Raw genomic sequence first — 24,916 nt, 5'->3', positions numbered from 1 at the left:
GTTTCTCTTAGACTGAACGGTAGACATTTTTGTGGAGGTTCAATTATTCACGAAAAATGGATTTTAACTGCAGCTCATTGCTTATCTGGGTGACACATTTTTTATTTTAATGAAATTTCAATTTTATAAGTTTCTTTCTTGAGCATTTAAAATGTTTAAATAGCGGTTTTTTATCACCTTCTAGTTTCAATGATACTAATATTGATGTTGTGGCTGGAACAAATACTTTGGATAAAGGTGGTGAAGTCTATCACACGAAAAAAATTATGGGTCACCCCCAATACAATTCTTTATTAATTAGACACGACCTCGGACTTATTGAGTTGGAAAAACCTATCGAATTCAATGATAAAATAAAACCGGTTGGTCTTCCTGAAGAAGATTTTGATAAGCCTGGAGGTACTGCTGTTTTGTCTGGATGGGGAACGACTTCGGTAAGATTGCCAACTTTTACTTTATTATAATAGTTTTTTATATAATTTCTGGTATCAATTGACTTGTAGATTATTTCGTTCTTCTTAATTTTATATCTGTAACAAACACGAGGTTTCTGTATTTTTTAATTTAGTGTAATTTTGTATATATGCTGATGCAGGCTGGCCGCTAGACCTAGAATTATTTGGTACCAGGAAAAACCGAGAATTTACAGTGAATTTATTTTTTGACCAGGAATTTTACACATTTTTACAAGAAAAATATATTCGATCACTTAAAATATTGATATATTTGAATAATATATTTCAATGTAAAATAAGTTTGATTTCAACTCTTTTCTTATTGTTAAGTTCAAGTGTTAACAATGTCAATTATTAAAATATTGAAATTTGTTTAAAAAAACTTTTTAAGTTGATCAACTGTAAATATAAATTAATGATTGATTTTTTAAATTGAACTGTAGTTCGGGTATTAAAAATGTAACAATAATTGATTTTACAGGACGATTCTGAATCTGTTAAAAATGAAGCAGTTTTCTGGTTTTAACGTTAAAAATTAAGTTATTTCAATTCTAAAGACATAGCCTTAAACATAATTTTAAATTAATAGATGAAAAAATAAACAATTTTATTAAATTTCAGATCCTATTGAAATGTTGTTTAAGTCTAAACTATTCCATTTTCAAAATATACAAAACTGAAGAATTAAATTTTTTAATTTTTTAATTGCTTTATTTGTATAAATAATAGTCGAATAATTATTCATCCATACAAAAATTCAGTAAATTTAAGAAATATTAAGAAGTTTAAAAAAAAATTTCTTAAGATTCTAAAAAATGTAATTCAAAATGTAGGTTTTTGAAGAATTTAAAAAGGTTTCAAGATAATAGAATTTTTGTCAAGTTTCATATGAAAATTTAAAATGATTGTTTATTTTAAAAAATAATGTCAAAAGCATATTTTTAAATATTCAAAAATAAATGTTAACGTGTAAATAAAAATTGAACCATTAATAATTTGTAACGACTTAAAATTAAAATAGTTTAACTTCTAATTAAAAAATTATTCATGTCATCATAAAGATAATTCTTTTAAATAATTTAAAAAGAATATTTAAAAAGAACCAAAATTTTCAAAAAAAGAATTTTCAAAAGAGTTCCACTTTAAATGCGTTAATCTGCCGTTCAGTTTTTATTACATCGAATATACAAATTATTAATTTCAAGAGTTTAAATTTCAATGACCGTGCGAAATTTTTGTGAGCAGGGAAATTACCAGGAATTTTTTTCCTCCATTAAAACGACCACTCTGCAATAGAAACACATTTTTATTTTGTTTCTAGTCAATTTAATTCAGCAATTATTTTTTAATTTTAGTATCCAGGAAAAGCACCGAATGATTTGCAGCATATTAATGTTAATGTAATTCCTCAGAAGGATTGTTTAAGCACAAGTTTTCGTGTCACAAATAATAATATTTGCACGCTTAACAAAAAGGGGGAAGGAGCTTGTCATGTAAGTTTGGATTATTGTTCTTTATAGAATTGAGACCTAAGTGTAAAATTCGATTCCATATAATTTAAATTGAAGTTTTGAAATTTCACATCAATTATTAGGCTTAATTAAAAATGAAAAAAGCAGGGGGAAATTTAAAAAGTGTTTTCAAGATAATTTTTGAAATGTTGGATTCCCCCTGCCTCCAATCGCTTCTTACAGAAGATTTTATAGGGTTTGCTCGATATGTTGACAATATATTGTTTTCGCTATAAACGATATTTTAAAAGATTTGAAAATATTTTAAAGATTTCTAGAGATTTTAAAGGATTTACTCAGATTTCAAGGAATTTATGTATTTTAAAGACTGCAAAAAGTGTTTTTTAACATGAGAAAATTTTTACGGAATTTCACAAGATTTCTAAAACTTTTAGTGAATTAATGCGATTTTGATGGATTTTAAAAGATTACAAAGGATTACAAATTTTTTTAGGGATTTTAAAGAATTAGGAACGATTTTCGCCGATTGAAAAGGATTTTAAGTGATTTCAAGGGATTTTTAGAAGTTTAAAGAGATTTTGAAACATTCTAAAAGAAGTCACGAAATTTTAAAAGGATTTCATGAGATGCCGGAGTATTTTACGAATTTTGGAAGAATATTAGAGGTTTGAAGATTTTAACGAATTTAAGGAGGGTTCGTTGATTTCGCGGGATGTAAAAGAATTTTAAGAGATTTCAAAATATTATAAAGTTACACGGAAAAAAAGGTTGACTTCTCTGACATAATTTTTTCTTTAAATTGTGAACTTCGTTTTGACGTTTAAGCGTCATGAAATTTGAGGATTTCACCAGATTTAAAGGAATTTCAAAGGATTTGAAAGGATCTGGTATTATTTCACCAAATTTGAAGGATTCAAACTGATTTTAAGGGATTGTCACGAATTTTAAAGGATTATAAGAGATTTTAAAAACTTCAAGCAATTTCGAGAATTTCCAAATATTTCACGCAATATCAAAGAATTATAAGGAATTACAACAGTTTTTGGAGGATCTCGTAAGATTTCTAGGTAGTTTAATTAATGGGACATCGAGACATTATGTGCAATATGCAGGGAGTTCAAAGGATGTTAAGAAATGTTTACAAGATTTAAATAATTTAAAGGGATCTTTAAAACTTTTAAGCCAAAACAGGTTCTTAAGATGTATCCCCCCCACCCACCCATAGTCTAACGTAATTAATGGACACTTCTACATAAAAATCCTAAGACTGTAAAATTCAAATAAATCGCAGAAAATATTTTAAAGTATTATTGTAATTTTTTAGGGAGATTCTGGCGGTCCTTTGGTTGCTGACGATGTTCAAATTGGCATCGTTTCCTGGGGAAAACCATGTGCTAAGGGCCAACCAGATGTTTTCACTCGTGTCTATAGTTATATGGATTGGATAAATGAACATATTAAACCCAAAGAATCTGCAAATGCTATAAAAGAATAATTAAAATTTTAATATTGCTTTAATAATTTGTGTAAAAATATTATGAGAAATAAAAGATTTAAAATTCGTATATACGTAGTTTGAAGTTGATTCAATACACTCATCAAATGTTTTAAAACAAATTGTTTTGCAGCTGCTTCTGTATCGTAAAAACGAAGAAACATATTTTCGGAACTTTAAAATGTATTAAATATGAAACCAAAATTAATCATGTACCGCTCCCTTCATGTAAATATTTTAACACTTTCCAAAAATTACGACTTGATTTTTTTCTAAGAACAACCGGTTTTCAAAACATGTCCGCGAACTGTAACAAAGGACGTCCTCTAGGATGTGGAAGAAAAAAAACCAAATCAATCGTATTCGTGTAAAAAATCTTATTACGGATGCGACGAACCCGAAACAACCTCCAAACCAAAAACACTTGGTTTTGGAAGTTGCAGAACTGGAAGCTGTTGAACAAATAAAAAATGAAATTACGAACAAGTAACTCTAGACTATTTAACTAAAAAAGCTTGTCAAGAATAAACATGGAAAATATTTATTTTTTTGTTTTTTAAGTTAGAAAAAAAAGAAAGAAATCCTTTATTACACCGAATATCAGGAAGTATTTATTTTTTTTGTATATTGACTAGTACAGAAAACACGTACATTACATACATCACAATGATTTAAACTGCAGATCAGTCAGGATAATTCCACCAAGATTAAATTCCAAGTTGTAAACTTTTATTGACTAGTTTAAAACTCTAAAATCAGAAATGATTCCAGGCTGGTAGAATCAATCCTTAGTGATTATTGCACTAAACTTTCACATCACGAGCCTCTACTCTATTTATTTTACAGTAAACACTAATTAATAATCAATAATTTAATTTAATCCAGTTTCACTAATAGATTATGTGTTTTTTTTATTCTTCTTTCTTATTTACTACTGCTTGTAAGTACCTAACGGATATCTGACTTACATTTTGAAAAAAGATTTCAATACAAAATATAAGTACATTCATATTTATAAAAGTACACTAATACAACAATGTAAAAGTTGGCCATTCCGAACTTTTAGTTCTGCGATATAGTACAGAACGATTCTGTTGTATTGCCTTATATTCTGATAAATAAGTATAAATCGAGTTTTTTGTTTTTCTTTAAAAAATGAGATTTTCTTCTCAAATTTATATATTATGAAAGCATTTCAGAGAAATTTTAAAAACTAATTTCGTTTGAATTTGATACAATAAAAATGGTATTTTACTGAATATGAAATCATACGAATCTTCAGAATATCTAATTGGGAAAACCAGGCTGCAGGCTGCCTTATAAATTTTGAAATATATTCACAATAAACTCAAAAGTTCAAAGCAAATTTTCTTATCAAAAGAATAACATGGCAAAATTTCTGAACTGTTTGTTTCGTCGTTATACAACATTGTAAATATATTGATATTTAAAATCGGAAATAGTTTCCATAAAAATTGTAACAACGAATTTTGTATATTGGTTCTATAATTTCTTAACGGTACAACTCTGGACAATCTGACGATTAGTGGTAATAAATACGATTTAAAGATTGAATACACTTCTGGTTAGTGAAAATACATATTGATAAAAAATCGATTGATATTTAATTAAATTTAAATCCCTTAAATTATTACTGACAGCATCCAATTTATATTTAATCGACCAGAAAACCTGTTTAAAACACATTAATTGGGAATAATTGTTTGACTTTAAATATTTTTAAACATTAGAACATGGAGAATATTGAACAAAAGTGTTAAAAATCGTATTTTTTACCACATTTTGAACAATACTGTATCCTCGAATTAACAACTCTTACCCTATCTAAAATATGTACTATAGAATGTTTAATGGCTCATTTCAACAGCTATGATTGAAGGAATGACTTGACTCAATTCAAACACAGATATGAATTGAAAGTATGGTTTCAATTTTACTACTGTTAGAATTTAGTTAATGAATGTCGGAAGGACTTTGTAAAACTTTCCGCAGTCAGTTTGTCTTTAGCTTTTAGAAATATTGTAGGATTAAAACATTAAGTGATAATTGTATATAATATAAGACTTGTGTCTACATTGAGTCATTAAAAAGACGCCTTCTCGAAAATCTCTCATTTTTGTGTATAAGATAGAGCATTTTATTTCGAGTGTTTGAAATTCGTAAATGGAACGGCAGATTTCACTTTAATTTTAAGATTTGATAATTCTTCACTTTCACTTTTAAGATTAATCTTTCAAACCCAATAAAAAAAATTATTAAACTTCGACAAATTAATTAAAAGTTTCAAATTATTTTGGACTTTTAACTTGATCTGTAACTCTTATTTTTGAAAAAACTTAAAATTGATGAAATTTCGGAAATTAAAGAATTAGCAAAGATTCTTAAATTACAGACAACATATTATGTAAATTAATTTTTTTTTAAATGCAGTTTATAGCTACACCAATGGCACATCGAAACACCTTTCATTTATACGTATGGGTGCTAACAATATTTGTATACTGTAACACTTTCGTAGACCACTGTAGATTGTAAACGTCGATAAATATCAAACTGTTGTTTCTCGAAAGATTTTCACTGGCGAGTCTGCATGTTTTATGTGAATATAGCGTGTTATCGTCGCTGTGCCGTTATTGTAAACTTCTTGGGTACTTCCTGTTATCATCGAATTTGAATTATGAGGCAGATATTCCACGTGATTTTTCTCCACGATATCTGCACCAGGAATCAGGCCTCAAAATTTACATCACAATTATTTCTTTCAAAGCAGACCAAAAAAATTACAATTAAAAAGATAAATTTAAAGTTTTCAAATTAAATTTTTTCTGTAAAAAAGATCTTCTCCATTGCTTCACTGGGAATCGAACCACAGATGAGATAATCTCTGATGATAATACAGATTCGTTTTTAATATTTTCAATTATATGACATTTCAGATTTAAAGGATCAAAATGACTCCAGAAATTTAATAGATTTTTATGTAAATTGAGGCTTAACAAATATAAATTTAAAATATTCTCACTTTTTTGGCCTGTTCCTTTGATCTAAAACATCTAAACTATATAAATATCTAATAATTCAAGTGCAAGCATGCATGCAAAACGTGTTTTGGATTTATTTACACAAAGAAGTTAGCCTATTGAAAATGTAAAAGCGAAAATAAATAATTACCTGATACAACAAAATTATTAGGAATGCATTCTTTACACGAATATTGACGACGGACTGTTAGTGATTTTTTTAAATACACCTTAAACTACTTTTTAAAAAGTTTACATTTGAAGTAAATGCAAAATTAAAATAAACATATCGAAATCGAAAAGAAAATAAGGTTACAAATAAAAAAGCAAAATATCTGAAAAATAGATGTTTATATTTACAGATTTAAACTGATATGCCAATAAACAATCTTCACATATACTTTCTAGTGACGAAACGTGCAATTAAATATTTTATTAAATATTTGCAATCACTGAATTTAATTACAAACTTAACTACAGATTCGCAACGATATCGTAATCTTTTTATCATTTGACGAAATAATGATAACAGTTAATTACTTATTTAGGAGGTAGGTTGTTGAGTAATTGTATAATGTGAGCAATTTGATAAGACTCGTAGATATAAATTACATTTTTTGTTCGCTGAGAGGAGAGCGATAACATTTTCGTAAAATTTCAAAATTTTCTGATTAGAATGTTTTTACCTAATGTCATTTATTATATTCATCGATTTAAGGTTGGTTGCAAGATTAATAAAACAAAATCAAACTCAAAAGCATGCACTTGCTAAAAAAACAAAGTATTTTTGTAGATGACATAAGCATGTTAAATTACAAGTGCTCAAACACTGTTTAAAAATGCAAGATGTCCGTTTTTTTTCAAGGAAAAATTTGGGAGCTTTTGAAATTTAAACAACATAATTTTCAATTTGAATATAAAATCAAAACCGTATCAAAATATATTAAAGATAAAAAATGTGCATAATTTTAATATGGATTGCCAAACAAATTGACACCTTAAATTTTTCTTGAACAATCATCTTTACATTCAATCAACTAGAGGGCAAATTACTAAATCATACACTGAATACTGAGTACCGTTCTTTGCATTCCCTAACCCTTCTCTACAAATTTAATTTTCACCAAATTTGAATTACGTCCTGTGGTGCACAATTCAAAGCAACATTCCGCGATAAAAATTAATAATTTTATCAACATTTCTTTGTAGATGATAAATTCTACCTTTGGAAATTTATTTTTATTTAAAGAGCTACAACAAGAATACGAGTAAACGATACACAGCAGTAAAGTTAGCATTCGAATTAGATCCTAGAGCTTTTTTCTTTTAATAAGGATTCAAAAAGGTTGAAACAATTTTTGTTGCATTTGTAAATCTTTTATAAATTTTACTATAGAATATAATAAAAAAAGTTGTATTATCTCTCGACTATTCTTTACTTTACAATATATTTCTAAATATTTACAATTTTTCACATTCACAGTCATTTCACCGGATGTATGTAGATGAGAAGAAAAGCAGAATAGATAAAATATGTCAATTGAATGGTGGCAATAACTGAACGGATGCATTCCAAAAGGGCATAAAGACCATGTTTATTATTTTTCAACAGAGAAAAAAATGTTCCCATAACTCAAATTTTCAGATTAGAAACAAAAACTTACCTCCGATAGATTGCAGTGCTGAATTGAGGGTTGACAAATTTTATTGAAAAATACTATAACATAATGCTATGTATGCTAGTTTTCCGCATATGTACCTTAGCTGTCGTCTATGTAGGATTATGGAACGCGTCAACCTAGCCACAAATGCCAGAAGAGATTCATTTGTAAGTCATACCTTTGTTACATAAAATGACAAGGAGTTAAACGTCTTTTTATCAACGCGTGTTTGCAAAACTCACACTGGGATAAAGGAGACTGTTTTACTCCTAGGTAAATAATATACTATTGCTCTAAGTTCCTTTTGGGGTGCAGGTCTCTCTGCCAGTTACAAAACGTGTTTCGCATATCATCTCATTTAAAAATAAAAAAACTCTCGCTGAATAACGTGAGAACGAATCGCCACAAGTGTCGCCAAAATTCGTGAAACAATGGAAGCAATGGGTTAAAAAGCCCTTCAAGAAACTTACCAGGATCGAGCATGATAAGAAATCGAAGAGGAAACACGCAGAAAAAAGTAGCAACAAAAGACCAACGAAGTAAGTATGGCCTACAAGAAGAATTGAAAACAAATCTCATATGGATATGCTCTACCACTGACGATTCCATCATCGGCTGCTGCTGCTACCATAGCTGCTACTACTGTGGATGCTGCTGAAAAGGACGAAGCTGTTGTGGGCACTTCTGGTATTAAGAATGTCTCTCCAAAAAAAAAACGACGAAGGAAAAAAAGAAAATGAAGGCAAAAAACTAGGAAGGACAAAAAAAAAGAAGAAACTGCAGATACATTTGAGGAACGGTTGGAAAGAGGACCAGGAAAAGGAAACGATGAACGCTCTTTTCAAGGAGAATAAGTTCAGCGATCCAGACTTCCAGAATTCGTCGGTAGAAGAGGAGGCATACGATTTGACAGAAATGAAAAAGGAACAAATGCCACAAACTTATACTTTTCTTAGTGCGAATACAGAGGTATTCTGTGGAAAAGGGAATACGGAATTTTGTAGTCCCTCCGATAAAGGATATTGGGAAGAAGCACTTGCTTTTCGGAAACACAGAAGTGGAGACAGATCTTTACAACTACATGTAACGTAAGCAGAGAGGAGGAGCAAGAAATCGCACCAAGGAATAGACTGACGATAACAGACAACTGCACAGTATGGAGACTTCGGTTCGAGGAAAAGAACTGATGAGAAGATTCTAGAAAACGAAAAGTTCAAGCGTGGCAAAATGAAAGATGGACCACGATGTTTTTCAACCAAAGGGATTGATGTGTCCCCTTTTTTGACAGCCCAGAGATTCCAAGAGCTCAAGAGTGAGAAAGAAGTTTACTGAAGGGAGGCCGGCTGAAACACAAGTAACCAAGATTCGAAGGTTTAGACCCGGGAAGCGAGGCTACAGGACGAGGAATCTAACATACAAAAACGGAAGCGGTTGACAAGGAGCGTGAGATCCTAAGTCAGGAACGCTTTAAAAACACCAATACTAATGATCCTAGAAATTTCCGTGTCATCACTGAGTATCGTCTAAACTCTAAAATGCCCCAGTGGAAGCAGAACGTGTATGTGAAACCATCAGTGGCATGGCTTAAGTAGAACAAGAAGATCAAGTGGAAAGGGAAATCCACCGGGTCTTTATAATGAAGGACGTTCTGGGTACAAGGCCACGTCCGGACTCGAGTTCGCCTCACTGAACGTCGCCTCAAAGAACGTTTCAAGTTTTACGGAGAGGACAAGTTTAAAACTGTTAACACACCGGTGTGGTATACGACGCAAATTTGCAGCACCTGTAAAAAGCAGTGCACTGTCTTTCCGACGACCCATCCATATCTGTCATAAAAAATTCCATGCCAGATGGAAGCGCGATGTTAACGCCGGAAGGAATATTTTCAACATGGACAGTAGCGATTCAATCATCGACAACTGCTAGGGCAATTCTGTTAATAAGAGTGTATATCCACCATCAAATGATAAATCTGGAACTTCAACTTCAGTAGAAGCTAACCAGGATTCCGATATTAACGATGATGGCAAGGCCAACGATGACATGGGCTACGATAACGGTGAAGAGGAATTCGTTAAAGACGAAAAGGAGAGAAAGAATCCCTGACGTTTGCAGTTAAGACAGGCCTCGACCGCCTCTGCATATCAGATGACATGCTGGAGAAGATCAGAAATTATGTTGAAGTTGTTTCAAAGATAAATACAAAGTCAATTCACTTTGCCGAATTTGCTCTCAGAAACGATAAAAACGGGTTTTTGTTGAAAAAGTGGTCAACGAAGGAAATAGGTTACCTATCTATCGTCCTCTGGTTAAAAAAAGACACCTAAAGAACAAGAAGCATCTCGAAGAAGAATCGAGAATTACATTCAACTCTTTGATGAATACATGATTCTGATAGGTCGACGCTGTTGCGAAGACAAGGAAGAACAGTCATTTGAAGAATGTTGTGAACAAAGAAAAAACAAGAAAATCTACACAGAACGAAGAAAAAAAGGGAGGAACAGGTAGAGAAAAAGCAGCAGAAGAAAACAAGAAAGAACGCGAAGAGAGCAGAGAAAATAAAACACACAAAAAAGGCAAAGAAGAAGAAAAATAAAGATAAAGGGAGAAGCAAGACATGTCAATACATGATCAATCTAAATCAATCTAAAGAAGCTTGCTGAAAGCGCTTTTCAATAAGAATAAGTGCAGCGATCCAGATTTCAAGAATTTCTTTCTAAACAGTGAGAGCTTAGATTTTACAGAATTAAAGAGAAGGAACAAATTCCACAAATTTATTCTTTTCTTTCATAAATTGCATAAGTACTTTGCAGGGAAGGGGATTCCAAGTTTTGTACTGACCTCGACAACGGACCTTGGGAGAAAGCACCTATTGTGGACAATTGCCGGAGTGAAAACAGATTTCCACAATTATATGCAACATAACTAGGGGAGAGAGAGAGCAGAATTCGCATCAAGAAACAAACTGAGGATAATCGAAAACTGCAAATTATGGAGAAAATCATAAAAACTCCTTTTTTTAACAATGTGTTTTGGAATATATCTGATTTTTTTATCAATATTTAATTACATTTTCAAAAAGTGACTATGTGCCCTTTTGGAATGCCGTCCTTTAACTTTGAATGTGAAATTATATAACTATCAAAAACTATGTATACTGTGCTCGAGTTCAAGTGTCCTATAGTACCACAAAAGTGATCGAATTTTTTCGTGTATGAGTTTAGATTAATAAAAGCCCAAATATGATAATATATTTCGATTTTCAGAATGGATTTTAATAGCAGTACTGGTCTCGATGGGAACCAGTTAAGGCACATTTCAAGTAGCTAATTAATACTATACAATCGTACGGGAAATTCCGTGAGATCTACTTAAATACGCAGAGTAAGATTAATTTGATTGCTAGCTTTACATAAAAATAAATAATACCTAAACTCTGGAATTACTTTCTCCGGCCTCTACGAGAATTATCTCACGTTAAATTTGAAATATTTTTAATCCAAATTTGAAATCATCTACTAATATCAAGATCAGGAATAAAGAACCTATTGAAGATAAGGCAAGCTCGGAAGTATGAGAAATAAATAAAAAACCACCTCAGGATTTTCAAATGTACCATGAATGATTAAAGTTTCAAAACCCTGAGGTTCATTCTAAATGAACATTACGAAATGACACAGCAGCATTTTCTGCACTTTCCTTTCTCATTAGCAATATTTCTCTTGCATCGTTCAGTTACCTTATTATAAGCCTTCAATTTCAATTTAACATTCCCCGTATTTTCATTAGAATCTTGACTCTGAGTGGAATTACTCCTCGTTGTAGTTTTTGAGGCAATAATCTCATGCCTGGCGTCTGAACCTAAAACCTCGATCTCGTTACAAGCATACGTATCTGAATTTGTCTCTATCACATTTCTATCACATTCCTTCTCCAACATTTTTGGCTTCAATTCCTCACTTTGTTCTAGAGCTCCTAAAAATTCAGGAAGCGTTTTGTCAGTATTAAGACTTTGATCATTGCGTTTATCGACGCTCGATGCGTCCTGATTCTCTTTTTCTCCAGATTTATGAATCTGAGAGTCTTCAAGATTTTCATCAGGATTTAAACTAAGTTTATCGCTAGTCTCCTCTTCAATTTTATTGCAAAGATCCTCAGTCTTTTCTTGAAAGGATCCCTCACCGCTGATAGTCTTGGTTCTGTTTTCAGAATAAGTACTCAAATGATTGTCAGAGTAGCAACTCAGCCTATCATCATGGAGATGAACAGAACTTTCATTCGATTCCAAATTACTAGCATTGATAATTGCAATCCTGGGGATGATCAGATCACAAGCTGGACTTCCAGGATCATTTTTAGACTCACATCCAGTAGATTTGTGAAAAACGTTACCAAAAGAATGATAACCATGATGATGGCCTTTTCCTTGAACCCAAGCTCTGGTTAGAAGATGAGATCTTTGCCAAGAAACATCACTGTTGCTTCTGTTTTTCCTCATGTCCCACTGTCGTTCTTCAGAGTCTGGCCAAGTATGAAGCCGACATTCACTCGGACTTTTTTTAATCTCAATTTCCTGGTCAGAATCATGGGACTCTTGTGTTTTGTTCTTAACGATCAGCTCTAGTTTTGATTTGAGTAGAGCTGGTGAAACTGCTCGATCGATCCTCTTGAAAAATCTTGAATTTGGTTCCACGTGTCCTAGGGTTCCTGGTTCTAAATCTAGATCGCAGGTTTCGTTGATAGCTACTAGCGCATTTGGACTTGGACTGTCCATACTATCTGGAGTGTAAGGATCATGCTTAATGGGTGCTGCGTGCAAGAGATTAGACGAACGGTCGGTGGCACGTGCTCTAGCACAACTATGGCAATCAGGCAACATGGACAACAACTCCAAGTAACTGTCGGGCACTCGAAAGCAAAACTCAGGAGCTTGTGGCAAGTTGCAGCAGTTAATCATACCTGCATCGGAGGCGAGCAAAACCCTCAGGTAGACTGGCTGCAAAGGGGAAAATGCACGATGGAGATGTAATACTGGTGTGAGTGAGCTAGGGCAGAGCTGTAAGGCTTTTTAGTTTCGATGATCTACTTGGGAGTTTCTAGTGTAGTACCTAATACTCTGTCTTTAGTTAGTTTTCTCAATACTTGATTATACTTGATACTTAATACTTTGGGACTGGTTTTTACATTTAGCACGTGTCTCTTTTTCACGTTTTTTATTTTAGATAAACTAGTAGTTAGTAGGATCTTGACTGTGCCTTGAGTGTCTAGTCTATCGTTATCAAGGAACAACTGGTCTTACAAAGGGTTTTTGGTTTCTTTCAGTCTCATGCAAGAGATTTTGTCAATATTAAAAGTAATTTTTTATGCTGATACATTAAGGTACTATGGACATAACAGGAACTAGCTGGTGTTTAAATATCGCAATGTGGATTGACATTTTGGAATTTCAATCTTTTTAAGTTGAGAAGTTAGGCCAACTAAGAAAAAAGTGGCTGTTTCTTCAATATTTCCTCTATTTTATATTTTCAGTTTATAAGATCAATCATAATGCATACATTTTCAAGCATCTGGTTTTAAGGTCATTTTGAAACTTCCTAAACTGGCATTCACCATACAAAAAATAGTTGTAACATTGGTTAAAATTATAACAATCAAAGGGTGTCTAGCGAGATTTCGTTTTGATATCCCTATATTTCCCATATCGAAAATGTCGTTTTTCATGGTTTTCGTTTGTAATAATACATGTCTCTGAACTTTCCACCTCATTATTGGAATGAAAATTACTAAAAGATTCTAGAAAAGTTTCTAAAATTAATACTCTTTTATTATGATCGGTATGATATCACCAATTCAATAGAAAATTTGTTAAATTTTTTTATTGTTCTAAGAATTGTGAACAAAATTTTTAGTATGAAATATTTCCTTTTCAAATTAATGATTACTTAAAACGAGACATACAAAAAGTATAATAAAAGTTAAAAAATTAATTGAAAAAACTTCCAACTTGCATGTCAATTACTTAAATGATTACTTACACGAGTGAAAAGTAAAATTTAAAGAAAAAATGCATTAATTCGTCTTTCTTGAACTTTAAACCATCAAATTAATAAATTAACATTAGGATAACCACTGGACCGCTGTAACTGCCGGGAATTTTTTAGGCCGGGAAAAGCCAGAAAATAACTGTAAATTTATTTTTTGACCAGGAATTTTACGAATGTTAAAATTTTTAAGATTCATATATAAATGACAATTGAACAATTTGTAATTTCAAACGATTTAAATTAAAAATAATTTAACTTAAACTGTAAAAAGGGTTTAATTTTAAACGAAATTTAAACTAGTTCAATTTGTAATGCCTCTAACTTAAAATTGCTTAAAAATGATACAATTTTCAACATTTAGAAATTTATTGATTCATTCTTTAACATAGAGCATTACAAATTTTAAAGCAGATTTACATTTTTTAAGTAGAAGTCTTTCAACTGTTCAATTTATAAGAGTTTAAAATTGTTTACTTTTGTAGTACGACTAAATTTAATTTAAAATTGTAGAATTGAATAATTTTGAGAGCTTCCATTTTATATGTGTAAAATAGGAAGCGTTTGAATTAACAAAATTCTAAGTTTCAATTTTAAAAGTTAAACATTCAAAAATTTTAAATAAATAATTAACTCATTGAACAAAATAGCAATAATAATCCAGAAAAAAAGTAAAAGAAATTTCTCAAATTTCTCCAAGGTTCTAAGTGGCTGATAATAAATCAACGCAATAATAATAATAATAATTTTATCATAAAACAAAAATTTCCAATTGAAATTTCTAACTACATATTTCCTGAATCTGCTCACGAATTCCCAGGATTTCCTCGTATTTTTTAAAGTGCAGGAAATTCCCGAGAATTTCAGATTTTCAAGGTCGCTACGCTAGACACCCCGTGATTACTTGTTCAGTTTTAGAATGTATTTCATTAAATCTTATTTGATTCTCTTAAACTGTATTCCAGATTTTTGATCAAGGTACTTTAGTTAATTGTAAAAAATCTAATACTTTTTGCATGTTACTAAAAATTCGGAATACTCATAAACTCAACAGATATCGTTCAATAAAGATTTGAATAGATACTAGAATATCAGGGAAAATGTAAAACATTGGTTATTCCATGATAACGATAGCGAAGAGAAGAAAAGGTACAAGCCCAGATTGATGTAAAAAGATAATAAAAGACAACACTACATTGAGCAAGCGCGAATATTGATGATTCGTAAAATGCTTAAAAGAAAAAATGGAAACATGAAAAACGAGGGTAAATCAAGACATGAATAGACAGAGAAGTTTGTAGATAGGTACCTTAGTGTTTAGATATTCATTCGAAACTCCAGAAAAACAGGCTGCACCATAATCATTAAAAGAATGAATCATCAGAATAAGAATCAAGAAATGTGTAAGTCTATGTTCCCAGTACTATAGTATTAATAAGTAAAAAAGGTTCAATATCTGCCTCAATCTACCCAACCGAATCATTGAAATTATGATCTTACCTTGTGATCACCCATGCATGTTGTGGGACCTATTATTCCATACTCGAATGCATTTGAATGAATCTGATACGGAACCAATTTTAAATAAGATTTATTTTCTGTTATATTGGTTTTTAAACAAAGGGCGTTCAAAAAGTACGTCACACTACCGGGGTGGGGTTGGGGGGGGGGGGGGGGGGGGGGGGGGGGGGGTTGTGAAGATTCATAAATCAGGAGGGATCAGTTAACAAAAATAGTGATTTTCTGTGGGCAAGTGAAGCAACTAAATACAGACTTCACAATATTTTTCCTAACCCTTTTTTATTTTTTTGTTAAAAAGCATTCCTCTTTTTCCCCTGGTTTCAAGAACTCTTTTCGTTAAAAATCCTATTAATTAGACGAAGCTTTATTTTTTTAACTTAAAACTTAACCATTCTATTTTTGGTGAAAATGTATCAGTTTTAGTTTAAAATTCAACTATTGAAATTTTCATCGAGAATTCATATTTTTTTGGTTGAAAATTCTACTACTTGTTTAAAAGTGTAATTATTTTGTTAAAAATGTATCTCTTTATAATTATTTTGTTGAAAATGCCTTCCTCTTTTATTGAAAATTAATTTTTAACTCAAAATTTAACTACTATTCCATTTTTGGTTTTTAATTTAAAGTTCAACAATTTGGTTGAAAATAGAGGTATTTTGTTGTGAATTCATATTTTGTGCTTCAAAATTTCACTATATTATTATAAAAGAATTTTTTTTTAAAGTAAATTTTCCAACTGCAAATTTCACTAGCCCATTTTTGTTTTAAAATTTATTGTTTTTAGATGAAAATTCAACTTATTACTTGAAAATAAACTTCTTTCTTTTTCAATTAATTTTTCATTTTTAGAAGATTCATCATATTAGTTAAAAATTCAACTAATTTGTTGAGAGCTCAATTATTTTGTTGAAATATAAACTTGTTTGTTGAACATTTGTCTCTTTGGAAAGAAAGTTCATCATTTCGGATTGAAAATTCAACTGTCTTCTTAAAAAATTCGACTTTTCAAGTTAAAATGCAACTGTTTGGTTAAAAATTAAACTTTTCTGATAAAATTGTATTCCTTTTGCTTGGAAGTTCAACTATTTTGTTATAAAGGTACCTGTTTGGTTGTTAATAAATTTTGTGTTATTGAAAACTCATCTTTTTAAATGCTAAATTGAACTATCATGTGGAAAATTTAATCATTTTTTGAAAATTGAACTATTTTGTTAAAACGCGTTTTTTTTTGTTCGTTGGAAAATTCAACTGATTATTTAAGAAGATTTTTTGTGGAAAATATAATTCTTTTTTGAAAATTGAACTATTTTTTTAAAAAGTTTTTTTGTTTGTATAAAAATTCAACTGCTTTTTTGAGAATGCGTTTTACTGGAATTAAAATATTTTTTTTTCGATAGGAAATTTGTCGGTTAAAAATTCAGCTGGTTACTAAAAAATATTTTTTTTTTTGCTTGAAGATTCGACTATTGGGTTAAAAATGCAGTTTCTTATGCTTGAATTCAATTCTTTTATGTACAAATTGGACCATTTGGTTGTGAAAAATCACACTATTTCCCTTGTTTTCAGAGCTAGCATTTCGAGCTTTGAAGTCTGTTAAAATTTATTTTATTTTAGGCTTTCGTTATATGAAATCGAAGAAAAAAAATTGACTTAAAAGAGCGGAGTGGGGGGTGGGGCGTAGTTTTTGAACGGCCCCTAAATAAATTAAATTACTTACATCTTGTACCAGCAATTTCGCAGCAGGGCTGAACAAAACTCGATCACACCAGGCTGGTACTCTCGTCTGCATGTAATTTGTTCCCTCCTGAACATCTTCTTCAAAAGGATAACTTGGTACGAATTTGATCGGAAATTCCAAGAGTCTTTCATTAAAGTCTTCAAGTTCTTTGTCGTATTCTCGTAGCTGTAAAGAAAACATAAACTTACCTCAAACTCTATTTATTTTTTTATAAAAGAATTGCTCGACGTACTTACCCACTGACCTCCGTTTTCAATAAAAAGATTCTGGTGCTCGTGATGAGCGAATTCCTTTTTTCCTAACGTTAAAATGAGATCATCATCTTTGTTTCGGAATTGCAACTTCGAAATGCTTCCTTTAGTCGACATCTGACTTTCTTGTGTATCTTCTGTGAGTTTCTGAAATGAAAAAAGTCAATGTCGATATTATTTTGTTTTTACTTCATAAATACAGAACAATTTGGAAGAAAAATAGATTTTGGAGATACAGTTTTCAAAAGATTAAAATTACTTGTTTTTACTTTTATTTGAAACAGTTTTTGTCATCGCAAGTTTCGAAGAAGTGTTCAACAACTTATCTTTAATTTTTTTGAAATACAGATTGATTTAGAGTCAACCATCGTCAGTCACTCAAAGTGGATCTCTTTTGAATTTTAAAGCTTCAAAATTGAAGCTTACAAAATGTATAATTCATAATTTTTAAATTAAAACGCTCAATAATTTAGTACGATACTTTATCATCATTCAATGCTCTAAAGTCAAGAATGAATCAATACATTTTTGATTAAAAAAATATATATTATTTAAGTTAAAAACATAAAAAATTAAACGATTAAATATTTTTTAACTTAGCACTTTTTAATTGATATTAACATTTTTTTTAATTACATATTTTCAAATTGACTAGGTTAAATATTGAATACTTTAGACTGAAACAAAATTTTAACAGGATTTAAAACTGAATTAAAGCGCTTCATTATGAATCTATTAGTTTGAAATTATTTTAAGATTGCAAATATTTGATAAAGTTTCAGTCGGACGTTTACATTTCTTTAACCACTAAGGCTTCTGAATTAAAATAGTTTTATTTTTAACGTTAAAATCAGTCATTTATTTAATTTTGAACAGATTCAGAATCATCTTGCAAAATCCTTAAACTGTTTTTCAATTTTTATAAGTTTTCAATATGTAATTGTTGAAGTCTTCAAAATATCATTTAAAAATTCTTTAAATTGAAACTGTAAGCTTGAAAATGAATACCTAAATTGTAATATTTTTAACGTAAAAGATTTTAGAGTTATGCATTGCAAACTCAATGATTTAATAATTATTTTAATATTAGATTATATCATGTGATATGAAATTTGTGATGATGCAAGTGATTGGGTAGATTTTTCTTCTAAAATGTGTAAAATGCCTAGTTAAAATGTACACTGATTTTCATTTCCCAATTTTTTTAGTCTTAAAAAATTCCTGGGCATTTCCCGGCTTAGCGACCAACCTGAGTAATCCTAATTCTAGATCTACTTTTAGCATTATTTTCTAAGTGTCTTTTCCAATTTACGTTTAACGAAAATAATTGAAAGAGCTTTAATAATTGAAAATAAATTACCTTAATAACGCCGAATGTATCGGTTCTAAAGTTAAAGTCCCCGAATAAAAAATAGGGCGCATTTGGATACTGATCATTATGAAACCTGTCTAGAGTATGCTCCAGGGCTCTCCTTCGAGTCTTACTGTATACTGATGGAAACTGCAATCAAAATAAAGTTTGATATTTCATAAAAAAGTGATAGTCAGACAATAATACTGGAAAATAAAAAACAAAATTACCGTTTCCATCGCGATGAAGTTACTAGCGTCATGAAATAAATGGATATTTATGAGATCAAATATTGTTCCACTGATGCTCCATCTCGTCCGCAGGAATCCTTTCCTGGACCATTTGCATTCTGGAAAAAAATCCTGAGGGAACTTTGATTTTTCTTTGGTCGTCACTGCCTCTATATTTCCTGAGTGTACTTCCTTTCCATGAACTGGTATAAATGTACACTCTGAAATTATAATTCACAAATCAAAATTTACCTACATAACATATTCTATTATTAGATTTTATTCTTGCCATTAGGTATTACTTGTTTATAAATACTTTCTGGCATTCTTTACCTTTAAAATCCCACAATAATACATCTTTCACAGAGTCGTGCACAAAGTAGAAATTCCCTAGTGCCTGCAATCAAATATTTGCTAAGAAAACTTATTTTTAATTTGGGAATTGATTTTTTATAGATCAAAGAAATGATTTTTTTACCGTGAAGTGTTCAGCCGAAGAGAAATCCTCGTCGAGGAAAACTCGGACTTTGTCAAATAACCTCAGTTCTTCTGAAGACATTAGCAACCTTTAAATAAGTAAAAAGAATATTTGAGATTTATCGGAAGATTGTCTTTGACTCTAAAGATAGTTCAGACTAGGAAAATAATTTGAAAATTTGAACTAGATTATCTAATACTTCCGAGTGTTTTTAATTAAATAATTTTTTTCTTTTGCATTATCAGATTTCTTGTGTGCTATCCACTCATGGGGTTTACTCAATGCATGTCCTTTGAAGTTGCTCAGTCAAGCGTAGCTTGCTACTAGATACTTTATTTTTATATTTTTTCTACCTTTATTAAATTATATTATGCATGAGGCTCGCAGTGATAATCTGATAGCAGTCTTATATTTCAATAGGTCAATAAATAAAATTTGCCGCAGAGACGGCAAAAAGTAATTTAATATAAAACAGTATTAAATTTAAAGTCTTGAATAGATAATTAAAGCAAATTCGTATAATTATCTCAAATTATTTTACAAAAAAATATGCCTGGAGTATTGCTTAATATTTTGTTGAATTGTTAGAGCTTTCCAATTCTAAGTATGATAACTTAATTATGAGAAAAGCGTTTAGTAGAAGCCTTACCAGAAACTATAAGTTTTCCAGGTTTAATTATTGTAATAGCTGTATATTCAAATTGAAAAAATATAAGGCGAACAATTTACATTAGGCTCAAGTACATTTTTAAACTTTCGATTTTATCTGTTGTTTATTTTTCTAAATTATTAACAAATTAATTTTAAAAATTCAAAGAAAGTTATTTTATCCGTTAAAAATACGTGAGACTTTTTCTTAGCAAACTCAGAGCATTTGGTTAATTATCTATTCATGAAAGTTTCAGGCGGAGTAGACGAAGCGAATTGGGTCAAACTGCATGTGAACGAGAACTAAAAACTACCGAATCGTATATTATACAACTTTAGTTGTCAAATATATCTAAAGTAAGTTTCAATTTCAATTAAAAATTTCAATTTACATTCAGGAATTATTTATTAAAATTTTAAAACAAATAAGATTTTTATTATTTTGTAAGAAAATTATTAATTAATTAACTGATTGACGTACCTAACGAAGTCTTCCACGTGTCTCATACTTTGTTCATAATTTTTGCCACCCACTTCCTGGCAGTGTAGAGCTATGAATTTAGGATCTAGTCGAGATATTGTCTGAAAATGGAGTCAAAATTTTAGCAAAAACATTGAATCAGACGTAATTAAATTCCAAATGATAAAAACACTTACGGATAAAAATTCTTCAGTCCATATTTTAAGCATAACACTCGGCTGCAAGAAATATACTTTTCTTATAAAATAGTAGTGATATAATAAAATTAAATAATTATTAAAAATTTCAAAACAGATAATTTTAATAAATTTATATTTTGATTTACAAAATATAAAAAATGTAAGTGATACCATTTTTCATTCATGAAACGTATGTTTTTGTTGAAGTACGAAATGTTTATTTCTGTCGATCTTTAATGCGTAAATGCATATTTTGCCCCAAAAAGATACGAACGTGCGAAACCGCAGGTGTGCTCTGGCAAAAAGTTTCTGTCATCTGCTTTTCGCATTATTTCTAAGTCAGCTGATGCTACACATAAAGTTATTTTTACAAATATTAAAAAAACGTTGTTGTTTTTCTAGAATTTGAGATCAATATAGAATGAAAAAATAATTCAATAAAATTAGATTTTTTTCATTGAAATATTTTTTATATAATTTTGAGACTAAAAAATCTCAAAAAATATAATTCCCGACACTGTATAATTTTCGAATTGGAAAATTTTCGAATAATAAAATTGAATGCAAAAACAAAATGAAAAACACGTGCGCCTTTGACGTTTTTTTAATTTCTTTAAAATACTGTGTACATTTTCAAATACATTTTTTTTACTCAGAAATATTTTTTTTCAAGTATTGTTATTTTAAATTCAAACAATAATTTAAAAGACTATTATTGAACCATTCAAAATTTAAAATTATTTGACTATTTAGAATCTATTATTAATTTAAAAAATCTTTCAAAATTACAGAAAATAGTTCTTTTATGCAAATATTTGATTACTTTATTTATAATTAATAAATAATATTTAACAACAAAAACAATTTTTTGAATTGTTTAAATTCGGGAATTTCCTACTTTGGATTTTTATTTTTGGGCAATTCTATATAATGTCGGGAATTTTACAGTGTCAAGAATTTTCTTATTCGGGGTTTTTCAGTCGTTCCATAATTTTTAAACAAGATATTTAAATGGACCCTGAAGAAAAATTTAATTGAGATATTACCTTAATGACATTTTTCTTCTAACGAAAAGTTTCACGAAGAGTTTGATTTTGAGGGCAAATAAAAATTATCTCCAAGGTGTGGTTTCAAGATAAGGTTGTTTGAAAATGTGACTCAAAATATCTAAAAATATATAAGACCTTTACAAAGTTTAGCGAAACCATTTTAAGAGATTTTCGATCAAAATGAGGTACATAGATATTTAGCTAAGGAATTCAAACCGAATCGAAATTATAGTTGTTAAAAACTAAATACAGTTAAAAAATGCATTATTTTTATTTCAAAACATATATTATTATTATTTGAGATTATTCAATTATAAAGGATTTCAATATCATAAAAATGTAAAATCTTGAAGGACTAAATTCATAACTGTTCAGTCGACGTAGCTTAAATCTGAGAATATTCAATTTTAAACGTTTTAAACCCAACATTGTTGGACTACAGGAAAAATTTAAATTTGAAATTAAATCGTACAGTTTTGAAGAATTTGAAAAAAATCAATCTGAAATCAACTAGATACTTTTTCATTTAGGTAAAACTTTCAATTTGAAATTAAAAAATGTCGAATACATTTTTTTTGGTTCAAATGTAAAATAATAAACCCCAGTAGTGGGCTACCTAAATCTAAACTGGGCAATCCTATGTAAAACAATTTCACTAGTTATTTAATACAACGTTACTATCTACTTAAGTACATATTTTTCTGGGGGTGGTTCATTATAAAAAGGTGTCCTACTAATGGAGTAGCCAGCATACATATATATTTGGAATAGCATTAAACAAATTCCAGTTTGAAATTAAACTTCTGTCTGGTCAAATCGCTTCATTTATCGTTCAATTAAAGATTCTAATAGTTTGTTGCTGAAAAATACTGTTTTTTCTAGCCAAAAAACAGGTGGCTCCCCTATTCTGCAATTGCACCAGAAATTTAAATTTGAAATATGTAACGAAATAATGAAAATGAAATAAAAATATTTAACAATTCTCATAATATTTTTTTCGAATAAAATTGAGAACGTAATGGTATTACAATTCCTATTCATGACGGAAATTCGGAAAAATTACACATCAGAATTATTTATAACTTATTATTATATTACACTTATTATTAAAATTATTACACGGAAAATTACACATCGATTCAACGCTTCAATACCTGATACACGTCAAATGCACATTTAGTTGAACATTTTTGTGCGGATACACGATACAGCTTCCAGTTTCAAGCAACATGATATCCAGACTTTCCACGTATATTTCGAAGTTATCGAATGGACGTGTGAATAAAACAAATTACAAATTTACAATTCGATATTCATCCCGCAGAATATGAAACCCCGCAGAAATTAATAATTTTTTGTATTTCACATTTTAATTTAAAAATCGAAACGCCCCCTAAAAAGAAATCTTTAAAAAAATTCCTTTTTATTTCATAATTTTTTATATCTTTTCAAAAAATGCCGGCTTAGTCCAATCAAATCACTTCGAACCGGTTTCGATGGTTTCGATCGAAACCGCACGCGGTCGACTGACGTTCGATTCCATTCATAAATAGCGCGCCGGGGATTCAAAAAATAAGAAACCAAAAAATACTTTAGAAGATCACAAGCTACCGCAAAAAACAGCAAAATCAAAATAAAAAAAATCATACCAATTACAGTGAGGTTCTAAGAATTGAAATTCAACCAAGATAACTTCTAGATTTCGACTACAAATATTTGAATTCCCGAACAAAAAATATGAGAAAGACAACCTTCGGGTGACAATAATTTATTTTAGGTCCTAAAAGTGGAAAAATAATGAAATTTGTCTTAATTTCTAAAGTAATAAAATGATTTTTAATATAATAAATAAATATTTTCAGTACCTCTTCGAAAATGCTGCCGACGTTGGCCGTGACGAGTATGACAGGAACGCCCGCCATTATTTATGATATTATTGTCGAAAATCTCGAGTGAAGGGGTGTTTCTTGGAAAAAATAAAAATGACGTTTCTTCTCTTCGAGACGTAGAGGATTCGTGAAACGTCCCTCGCTCTCGTTGCACGTCTCGATTCTCGACACCAACACCAACACACTAGAGCGGAGGACGAAGCCGTAAGTACACAAGTGCACGACTTCCACACTATGTCAAAAAAACACCCCCGTGACCCCCGTGACGTTTGTTCAAAGCTGCACCTCGGTGATGATCGGTGACACTTGATTTGACGGGGGTGCCGAAAATTGGCCACGGTCGCGATCCGCACCTCGCTGGCATCTAAGCGACTAGCGTGTACAGCAAATACACATTTAATCGAATAATGCAAGTCGCTGGCGTACGAGAAAAGTTGTGTGTGGTAAATATATCCCTCTATCGGACGGAGTGAGACCACGCCTACTGCAGACGTCAATAGGCAGTGCCGTAATTCTCAGATTACGCCTGGGCGTGCGACTTTCCCAAGGCCCTTGCTTGTCACACTCATCAAAACAAGCCGCTATAGTAAACATTCATATTACACAAATACTCACTTTTGTAACTCAGAAATCAATTTTTTATTTACTTAATATTTTCTCAGTTTTCTTTACGTTATTTCTTTTAGTCAAATAGACATTTTTTGCATATTTAGAAACATTTTCTTCTAGAACAACGTCTTGCGAATTAAAAATGAGAAAGTCGAATTGAAACTGACAACAATTATAATTCAATACGATTCGCTGAATGGGATTTAATTGGGTTTCTTGTGAGCGGGTCATTAATTGGGTGTCGGCTCCCAGTTCGGGGCCATACATAAATTATATAACAGCTTTTTTTTGGTGGGTAGAAATTTGCACTATCTGTTACATGAGAGG

The 24,916-nt window shown here is 30.5% G+C and overlaps 3 protein-coding genes across 11 annotated transcripts in view; 2 read left to right on the top strand and 1 right to left on the bottom strand.

Annotated features, from left to right (window-relative positions):
- Nucleotides 1-6: 6 nt before the first annotated feature.
- LOC117175444 (chymotrypsin-1-like) lies at nt 7-3,422 on the top strand. Its single transcript, XM_033365152.1, has 4 exons — nt 7-89; nt 185-434; nt 1,811-1,948; nt 3,252-3,422. Exons 2-4 carry the CDS (start codon nt 267-269, stop codon nt 3,420-3,422), a joined length of 477 nt encoding a protein of 158 aa, XP_033221043.1. The 5' UTR covers nt 7-89; nt 185-266.
- A 2,557-nt stretch (nt 3,423-5,979) lies between these two features.
- Nucleotides 5,980-24,916, bottom strand: part of LOC117175142 — a 98,294-nt gene continuing 79,357 nt past the window's right edge. Inside the window, exons 1-12 of one of the 4 annotated variants that reach the window (XM_033364723.1) lie at nt 23,957-24,512; nt 21,040-21,081; nt 20,864-20,964; nt 19,735-19,822; nt 19,590-19,653; nt 19,257-19,477; nt 19,036-19,176; nt 17,661-17,822; nt 17,404-17,589; nt 15,666-15,728; nt 11,864-13,120; nt 5,980-6,158 (exon numbers count right to left, since the gene is read on the bottom strand). In XM_033364723.1, the coding sequence (XP_033220614.1) occupies nt 6,105-6,158; nt 11,864-13,120; nt 15,666-15,728; nt 17,404-17,589; nt 17,661-17,822; nt 19,036-19,176; nt 19,257-19,477; nt 19,590-19,653; nt 19,735-19,822; nt 20,864-20,964; nt 21,040-21,081; nt 23,957-24,013 (2,436 nt within the window). In that variant the 5' untranslated portion in view covers nt 24,014-24,512 and the 3' untranslated portion in view covers nt 5,980-6,104. Of the gene's footprint in view, nt 6,159-6,295; nt 13,121-15,665; nt 15,729-17,403; nt 17,590-17,660; nt 17,823-19,035; nt 19,177-19,256; nt 19,478-19,589; nt 19,654-19,734; nt 19,823-20,863; nt 20,965-21,039; nt 21,082-23,956; nt 24,513-24,916 lie in introns of those variants that run through there. The other 3 variants (XR_004467443.1, XM_033364721.1, XM_033364724.1) reach the window with 3 other exon arrangements.
- LOC117175143 (epsilon-sarcoglycan) overlaps nt 24,052-24,916 on the top strand; it is a 57,374-nt gene continuing 56,509 nt past the window's right edge. For 4 of the 6 annotated variants that reach the window (XM_033364731.1, XM_033364725.1, XM_033364730.1 and 1 more), the window contains exon 1: nt 24,243-24,423. In XM_033364731.1, the coding sequence (XP_033220622.1) occupies nt 24,388-24,423 (36 nt within the window). In that variant the 5' untranslated portion in view covers nt 24,243-24,387. Of the gene's footprint in view, nt 24,185-24,242; nt 24,424-24,916 lie in introns of those variants that run through there. The other 2 variants (XM_033364728.1, XM_033364729.1) reach the window with 1 other exon arrangement.

This window comes from Belonocnema kinseyi, chromosome 6 (genome assembly GCF_010883055.1).
Source record: "Belonocnema kinseyi isolate 2016_QV_RU_SX_M_011 chromosome 6, B_treatae_v1, whole genome shotgun sequence".
Taxonomy (NCBI): Eukaryota; Metazoa; Arthropoda; class Insecta; order Hymenoptera; family Cynipidae; genus Belonocnema; species Belonocnema kinseyi.
This window is presented reverse-complemented; position numbering and strand designations above follow the sequence as displayed.